This window comes from Sinocyclocheilus rhinocerous, unplaced genomic scaffold (genome assembly GCF_001515625.1).
Source record: "Sinocyclocheilus rhinocerous isolate Xijiao unplaced genomic scaffold, SAMN03320098_v1.1 scaffold285, whole genome shotgun sequence".
In the NCBI taxonomy this organism is placed as follows: domain Eukaryota; kingdom Metazoa; phylum Chordata; class Actinopteri; order Cypriniformes; family Cyprinidae; genus Sinocyclocheilus; species Sinocyclocheilus rhinocerous.
Window position 1 is genome coordinate 2,061,283 of NW_015630288.1, and position 9,011 is coordinate 2,070,293.

The 9,011-nt window shown below is 36.8% G+C and overlaps 1 protein-coding gene across 1 annotated transcript; it reads left to right on the top strand.

Moving 5' to 3' along the window:
* Positions 1-485: 485 nt before the first annotated feature.
* Positions 486-5,058, top strand: her1 (hairy-related 1). Its single transcript, XM_016552312.1, has 5 exons — positions 486-538; positions 3,037-3,084; positions 3,268-3,363; positions 3,489-3,588; positions 4,122-5,058. The coding sequence occupies exons 1-5, from the start codon at positions 530-532 to the stop codon at positions 4,904-4,906; spliced, it is 1,038 nt and encodes a 345-aa protein (XP_016407798.1). The 5' UTR covers positions 486-529; the 3' UTR covers positions 4,907-5,058.
* The last annotated feature ends 3,953 nt before the right edge of the window (positions 5,059-9,011 follow it).

Here is a 9,011-nt window from a genome sequence, read left to right on the forward strand (position 1 = left end):
AACAACTACATATGTGTATGTACAACCACACACACATACATATATACTGTATATGTACATACACATTTATAAATTCAATATATATATTATTTCATTTCCATTTAGTTTGTTGAAGTATTAAAATAACGCAAATTAAATAAAAGTAAAACTTAATAAAAGACCTATACAGACATAATAAATTCAGACATAATTTAACTAAAATTAAATTAAATAACAAATACAAATAATGCAAATCAAACGACAGTAAAGTAATCCTAAAAAATAACACTGTCAAACTTACATGCTAAAAAAAAAAAAAACTTACTTACACATAGTAAGAAATGGTAATAAAAACTGAAACAGAAGTGAAACAAGTAGTAGGATATATTATAGACTTTTCGATCGCGTTTGCTTGCCCTCTTATCCTTAGAGCTTGTCCATTCAGACGACACGTGCTCACACCATGCCTGAAAGCGTGGCTAATTCACACCTCTTTGGAACAGGCGTTCAGGTGCCGAAAGTTTCCACGTGCCCGTTTGCTCTGTTATTAATGGTCCAGGTCCAGCTGAGCGCGCGCTAAATTGTACATTTGACTGGTCGACCCGGCCATCAGACTGTGCGGACGTAGACTATCAGGAACCAACATGGTTTCTTAATGGTTTTGCATTGAAAAAGGTGAAATGATTCTAAACCACTGCAACACTTTGCATATGCCATACAAAACAACTTCATAGCCCGATTTCCGTAAAAATCTATTGAGGCGACGTTAGAAAGTTACATAGGCTAAGTCACACCCGGCTATAAGATTTCTCCCTCTTGGACCTTGAAATGTTAGCTTATTCTGCATGCAGTCTTAGAAGTTAATGCTAACTTTTAAAATTAATCTTAAAACCGACATTTGGTTTGAACAATACTGAGTCTTTGTCACTCTAAATCGCACTGAACTAAAGCCAACTTATAATTGTTGTATTAGTTTTGTGAGCTCCCCCATTGCAAGCCATGTCTTGTCCATGCTCTGATTAGGCTACAATGAAAAGGTCGCCGACCGCTTGTCCATAGAAGACTTCACGCCAAATTCACTGTTAAACGGACATATCAAAAGAATCATAATAATCATAATGGAATTATGAGCAAGGGTGTGTATGCCACCACTCTACTTGACCAAACATTAAACTTTCCCACGGGATATTTCTTAAGGTTGGTCATGATACCCATGCAGGGGTCAAAAATTTATACAGGCCAATAATTTATACAGGCAAAATTGTCAATTTATGAAGAGCATCATGTCTTCCATTTGACCTCGTTGCTCATTGTTGCCAAGGATTATCCAGTGGCGTTTTGCAGCATCGATTTGCTTTTCTCCTTGAAAAATATTTGTCAATATTTATTTTATAGACTTTAGAATTATGAAATATTTCCTTTCTTTGTTTAAAGAACACTCACAGTGGAAAAGCGGAAACTCGGAACAAGAGCACATATTGGCCTGCATATTAAAGCTGTAGCCTAGATAGCCTAACAAGTTGGCTTTCAGTAGGCTATATGCATATAAAGTATACAGATTAAATTACGCATTTTAAATTCAGATCAGACAGCTAGGCTATTTGGTGTTTATTCGTTTTTGCACTGCATCGATATGAGTGTCGACCCGCTTCAGGTGTGAAGGCAATGCACGAAAATCGTTGAGCATCTAATGAAATTTTAAGCGCCTCCGAGATGTTTGAGTAGTCTGGCGGTGTTGGTGTGAGTGTGTTCGTTTTTACACATCTGCCGTGCCAAAATATTCTGTTCCCACGAGAAAAATCTGAAGTGTCCCATAGCACCTACACATGGTTTTTGGTTCTACGAAAATTAGCCTACGCTTAAAACAAAACAAAGTAGTGTGTGAAATTAATCATAGAGCAACATTAGCTATCTGTCATGTAGACTACACTGAACAAAATATAGACTATATGGCATCTGAAGCTAAAAAATAGTAAAAAAAAAATGTGCATAGACCACATTGAGCATTTGTTAATCGTCGTGAATTATATTAAAACACAAGCTTTCAGAAAAAAAATGAAACATCATTGTTTCTGACCGTACTAGTATATGGTTATAAAGTATAGTTATATCTGGTGATCTGTGAACGGGAGAAGCGTGTTGGTGAATTGAGTGTCAAGTTTGCGTTCAAAATGCACTGAAATGGCTCTGTATTGATTTATTGGCGCAATAAAACGAACAAACTAGTCCATAAAATCATAAGCGTTCTATGACTACATTACTGGTTATTCTAAGCAAACTTCTAATGGCAGTTGAGATATATGCCGTTTTCATTGCGTTTATATCCACACATAGGCCTAAAGCTTCATATAAGACACACTAGAACTGTTGTTATATTTTACTGTTAAATAAGTTCGCTGGAACAAAATGTGTGGTAACTGTTATAGCTTAATCGATTTATAGTTTCTTATCTTGGAATATATTAATATACGACCATAAGGGGGATACGACCATACGGTTAGAAACGTCATTGACACCTTGTCACCAATGACAAGCCAGCGGTGATCTGTGAACGGGAGGAGCGTGTTGGTGAATTGAGTGTCAAGTTTGCGTTCAAAATGCACTGAAATGGCTCTGTATTGACTTATTGGCGCAATAAAACGAACAAACTAGTCCATAAAATCATAAGCGTTCTATGACTACATTACTGGTTATTCTAAGCAAACTTCTAATGGCAGTTGAGATATATGCCGTTTTCATTGCGTTTATATCCACACATAGGCCTAAAGCTTCATATAAGACACACTAGAACTGTTGTTATATTTTACTGTTAAATAAGTTCGCTGGAACAAAATGTGTGGTAACTGTTATAGCTTAATCGATTTATAGTTTCTTATCTTGGAATATATTAATATACGACCATAAGGGGGATACGACCATACGGTTAGAAACGTCATTGACACCTGGTCACCAATGACAAGCCAGCATCCCCAATAAAAGCGAGAGTTTGCGAGGACCTTTACCACAGTAGAAGAATTTTCTTGAGAAACACAGACCAACTAGAATATACGTTTTCAGCAGATCATGGTTATTCCAAAAATGCCAAGTCGACGACCAACGAAAAGAGTGAGTAGTTAAATGCATGGTTTCTCTGTGATAGGCCTAATTCTGTCTCAATAGATATTTTTATAATATCGTGGATTTTGTTTTTTAAGATTGCTAAGTTTTTTTTTTTTTTTTTAATTCAAACTAAAGTTTTAGGGCTTTACATTTTAAATGTAAATTAAATATGTAATGTGATTCGTCTAGATCTTGAAGCCGGTTATAGAGAAGAAACGGAGAGACCGGATTAACCAGCGTTTAGATGAGCTGCGAACGCTTCTCCTGGATAACACTCTAGACACGGTAAGAAAATATATATATATATATATTTATATACTTTCAGTTTTTAATCCAGCTCATCCTTTTTTGATATAAATAAACCGCCTAATGAAATGTTTCAGTAACATAATGAATAATCACTTTTACAGCGACTTCAAAACCCTAAACTGGAGAAGGCTGAAATTCTGGAATTAACTGTTGAATACATTCGGACAAAAGCCACAGTTGCGAGAGATAGGCCTAGTCAAGGTAAGTTTTCTGTCTATAATTGAGTAATTTTTAAAAAGTGGGCTTATACCCTCTGTTTTATATAGGCTATGAACACTATATTATTGGCCTTATAGTTGTGTAGAGCTAGATAAAGTCGATTTGAGTTGCACATAATGCCTCTAAGTTTGATGACTCTAATCGATTGTGTCTCTGTCTCTTTCTTTCTCCCCTCCTGTTTTTATTATTCTCAATACCTCAATCTCACCCAAAATAACTCCATATACCTCACTCTCTGACTTCTCATTTTGACAATCAATAAACGAAACCCATTTTTTTCTCTTAAAATCCTCCTTCTTTAACTCTGCTTACATTTTTGATCTTTCTCAATTTCTTGATTCTGTTCTCAAACTTCCATTTGAATGAACCTTCAATAACAACCCTAAACCAACAACTAAATCAACATCTCATGTTATTCTATCTCACCTGAACACTCCACTTTTTACTTTTCCTTTTCACCCCACCTTTTTATACCTTCATGCCTCGGCTCTCCTTAACCTCACCCTCCACCTCAGGTAACTCCAACAAAGACTCAGACCCACATGATGCTAACGCTCCAACTCTGCTCTCGAGGAGACCCCACATACCCTTCACTTCAGTCCCCGAGCCCATCAATGTCCAGAAGCAGATGCCCTCCAATCCTATCTACAAAGCCGGTTTTAAGGAGTGTATCTCCCGTCTGTCCAGTTTCATTGAATGTGTTGAGCCTTCACAGCGAGACAGCTTTGTTCAAGGCCTGTGTCACCACCTTGACTCCTACAGCAGTACTCTTTCCCAGTGTAGAGTTTCCAGCCAAGCTGCCTACCGTCCATGGATCCCAAATGCGGAGTTGACATGCAGGACGGACGTCCATGCGATAGGACCCATGAGAACCAGCACAGAGCCATTTTCCTACACCAATAGTTTGTATCCTCAATCTTTTATGCTCCATCCCACAGGACAGGCCATGACACATCCCTACCTCACCCCTCCATACTCCCTCTCTCCTCCACCCTCTCCTTGTTACACAAGTAGCTCCCCTCCCTTCTCTAGCTCTCCCACATACCTCTCTGTCCCTTGCCATTTCCCTTTCCCTCCCACCATCTCTCCACTCTCCAGTGACTCTTCATCTTCGTCATCATCGTCCTCTCTCAGTTTCTCAGCCCCTGCTCTGCCTGTAGCCCCAGGCCCTCATGTTCAGGTCTCGGTGGGCTCCCCCACTCCAGTGCGACCCACTGGCTCTTCTCCCTCCTGCCAACCCCGGACTCTGAGAAGAGCTCTGTTCCAGAACCAGCCACAGTCTTTGTGGAGGCCCTGGTGAGCAAAACTCAAAACACTTAGTGACTCAAAGCAACAGCTTCCCATCAGAGTTCTGCAGGAGTTGAGGATGCTTGTGAAAGAGGCTGGGCTTCACATGGAAAAGACATGGAAGCGAGTGTCCTGGGCATGTGTACATTAGTAACTCTGTGATAATCGGACATGACTTGTATACAAATTGTGTAAATATATTTATTTGTACCCTATTGTACATTGTAAATTAATTGTACTTTTTTTCACGAAATAAATATATATATAATTTTGTTAATTTGTATGACTTCTTTATTCTATCTATCTATCTATCTATCTATCTATCTATCTATCTATCTATTCACTACAGGAAATAAACAGAGCCTAATAAATCTGTCAAGTTTTATTTATGTTTTAAATGAATGATCTCATACTCACCTAGAATGCATTGATTTGATTAGAAATACAGTAAAAACAGTAACACGATTTCAAAAAAAATATTAAGTTAAAAATATATTAAAAAAAACTTTCTTTCCAAACTGTTTTCAACATTGATATTAAGAATATTAATAACCGAGTACCAATAATAACTGATGATAACTGAGAATCAAATCAGCATATCAGAATGATTTCTGAAGGATCGTGTGACACTAAAGACTGGAGTAATGATGCTGGAAATTCAGCTTTGCATCACAAGAATAAGCTACATTTTAAAATACATTCAAATATAAAACATATTATTATATTAAAAAAAAAATATTAAGTTAAAAATATATTTAAAAAACTTTCTTTCCAAACTGTTTTCAACATTGATATTAAGAATATTAATAACCGAGTACCAATAATAACTGATGATAACTGAGAATCAAATCAGCAAAATACAGTAAAAACAGTAACACGATTTCAAAAAAAATATTAAGTTAAAAATATATTAAAAAAAACTTTCTTTCCAAACTGTTTTCAACATTGATATTAAGAATATTAATAACCGAGTACCAATAATAACTGATGATAACTGAGAATCAAATCAGCATATCAGAATGATTTCTGAAGGATCGTGTGACACTAAAGACTGGAGTAATGATGCTGGAAATTCAGCTTTGCATCACAAGAATAAGCTACATTTTAAAATACATTCAAATATAAAACATATTATTATATTATATTATATACCTCCAGTTATGGACATTTCAAGGGCAAAAAAATTATAAAACAAGATTTTAAGAACATGTAAGGCAAAAAAAAAAGAGAGAAAAAACCCTGTATACTTAGTAGTATCTCTCATGCTGCAGGACACTGTCTGCTATCACTGCATGACATGTCACCAACCAATGAACTCATCTGCAGAAAACATCTGTTAGTGTAGATGACACAAAGCGACTGGGCCTAGTTGTCAAGCACAGTTACTATTGTGAGTCAAAAGTCCATTTACAAATTGTGTTTTATCCATAGACTGTATAGTTTTATTTTGCTTTCAAAAATGAACACAAACCACAATAGCATGCACTTAGCCAATCAATTATGTATAAAGGTTTATTTTTCTTAGTACAAATACTATATATTTCATAAATGTCAGAGCGGGGCAAATTAATGCATTCATGAATATATACAATTTATTAATTAAAATATTTGTAGGCCATGTTCGCTGTTTTCTTCTTCTTCCGTTTTTGGCGCGTTGCATCCTGTGTGCATATCGCCACCTACTTTTGCTGTTATACAGTCATGGTTTATTTATAATCAATTTCTTCCTTGTTTTTGCTTTTCCTATTCTTACGCATGTATACACACACAAATATTCCTACTTAAATAATTATTCGATGCTCGATCCCATTCCTTCTCCCCAGGATACACCTGGCGCTGCGTGTTCAGCTCCTCCAGAATAAATCCGTGATCTCCTAAAGATTGTTCGCTGTTTTACTTCTTCTTCTTCTTCTTTTTTTTTTGGGGCGTTTATTGGCGGTTGGCAACCTAACTGACTGGTGCATTACCGCCACCGACTGGAATACAGTATGGATCAGGGTTTTGCTTGTAGGACAAAATAAACCATAAAAACCAATCAAAACAAATAAATAAACTAGAAATAAAAACAAAACAAATAAATAAACAAAAAACAATCAAAAAGACTATATTCTTTTATATGAGTCGATTTAACCAAATTATGGTGACAAAAAAGTCCCAGTGACATGATTTCCGGACTATAATCCCCTGTAGTTTTGGGTTTTCTTCTTCTTCTTTAGATTGGTGGCGGACAACCAATTTTAAAGGTGCATTATCGCCACATACCAGACTGGAGTGTGGAGCAGTATATGACAAACAAGGGAACTAATTATATTCTTTCCATCAATCCTGTATTTTTTAGGTAAATCATGAGATTTTTTGACCACATTCCAAGTACTTCCTTCTAAAAGCTTCTGAACATTAACATTTACAATGTCTTTCTTTAGCATTTGAAACATTTCCCTTCTTTCCTCCTCATATTTCCTACATTCCAATAACACACTGATTCCGTTACCTCACAATTTTCACACAAACCTGTTGGATGTTTGCCTATTTTTTGAATATTGTCTGATTCAGTCCAGTATGTCCTATTCTAAGCCGAGTGAACAAAACCTCTTCTTTTCTGTTTCTGCCCCTCATTCTGCCAACACCGACTTTTTCCTGAATATTATAAAGATGTCGACCCGTATCGTTTATATCCCAGTATTGTTGCCATTTATCCGTAATTCGAGATTTATAATACTCTTTCCCTCAGTTCTACTTAATGGGACATTTAAATCCACAGTTTGTCGTTTCAATGACAATTTAGCCAGCTTATCAACTTCCTCAACTCCTACATGAGCAGGAACCCAAACAAAGCCAGCGTTCAAGCCCTTCTTATGTAAACAGAATATGTTTTGATGAATTTCATTAATGACATCTAATCTGCATGATTTCATAGTTTTAATGCTTAAAAGAGCAGACCAGCTGTCCGATGCAATTATTGCATTATTCACATGATTTTCCTGTATCCAGTTTAAAGCTAGTAGTACTCCCACAAGTTCAACTGTATATACTGATAATTTATCTGTTGTTATTATAGCTATATCATATTGAGGAATATATACTGCTGTTCGCTGTTTTATGAACAGTTCTGTGTTATTTGAAAGCCTATGACAACGTGTCCCAGTAATGTCACGTGTCATGTGTCTACTCAAAGTCTTTGTTTGCCCTCTGCTGGTCAAAGAGACTTACTGTTATCATTTATCCAACTACAAAGTGCAAACGGAAAATGCAGCATCAACTGTCACATTATAGCTACAACAATAGGAACAAGGTTCTTTTTACAACTCGCGTGATACATTACTTACCTTATAGCATTTCGGGAAATCTTGAAGACATAGCCTATACGTCCAAGTTAATTTATACTTTTTCTGACTATAGCAGCTGCTACTTGAGCAGGATTAACTGTTTGTGATGGTAAATGTCTATTATGTTGTTTGTGAATTGTTAAAACAGCTATAGGAGTTTATTTTTTTCATTTACATTTACGTTCTTCTTGAGGACTACACAAATGTGCGCGAGTAAGGACTACAAACCCCAGTCACTCTATATGCCATGCACAGCAACCACACGCGGGGGCGGGAACCACAAAGCTTCTGCTGCTTATAGCTTAATCACATTCAAATACAAGCAATCGCGGACGTAAAGCGGCTAGTGCTAAATAAGTAATCAGTCTTCAGTTGCAGAGTGTGCATTTGAGGTTACTGCCTGTCAATCAACTATCAAAAATGTCGTTTATTTACATGCTGGATAGAAAAGCTTTGGGGCATCTTTGTGCTTGCCTGTGAGGAAGTGTGCAGTGTATAAACAACAGCCCAAAGCACACATGAACAAAACCACTCTCTTATTATAATACTACAGATTGAAACATGCGTCATATGCGGGAGGTTTAACGAGGTCGCCGCGCAATTCGTGAGGCGATGAAGCCAGTTTAATAACGTTGACTTTTATGAGCAGGCACATACTTAGGGCGCCTAAAAAGTAGAATCTAGGCTAATCCCTCCCTACATATTCCATGATTGGACAGTGAAACGAGGGTTTCCGGAACACGCGTGTACTATTGGCCGGTTTAGCTGCTCATCGCGACGTCATCAGACGCT

Coding starts and splice junctions, on each gene's coding strand:
- her1 (XM_016552312.1), top strand. Junction 3,085..3,267: donor GTCGACGACCAACGAAAAGA/GTGAGTAGTTAA, acceptor TGATTCGTCTAG/ATCTTGAAGCCGGTTATAGA. Junction 3,364..3,488: donor TGGATAACACTCTAGACACG/GTAAGAAAATAT, acceptor TCACTTTTACAG/CGACTTCAAAACCCTAAACT.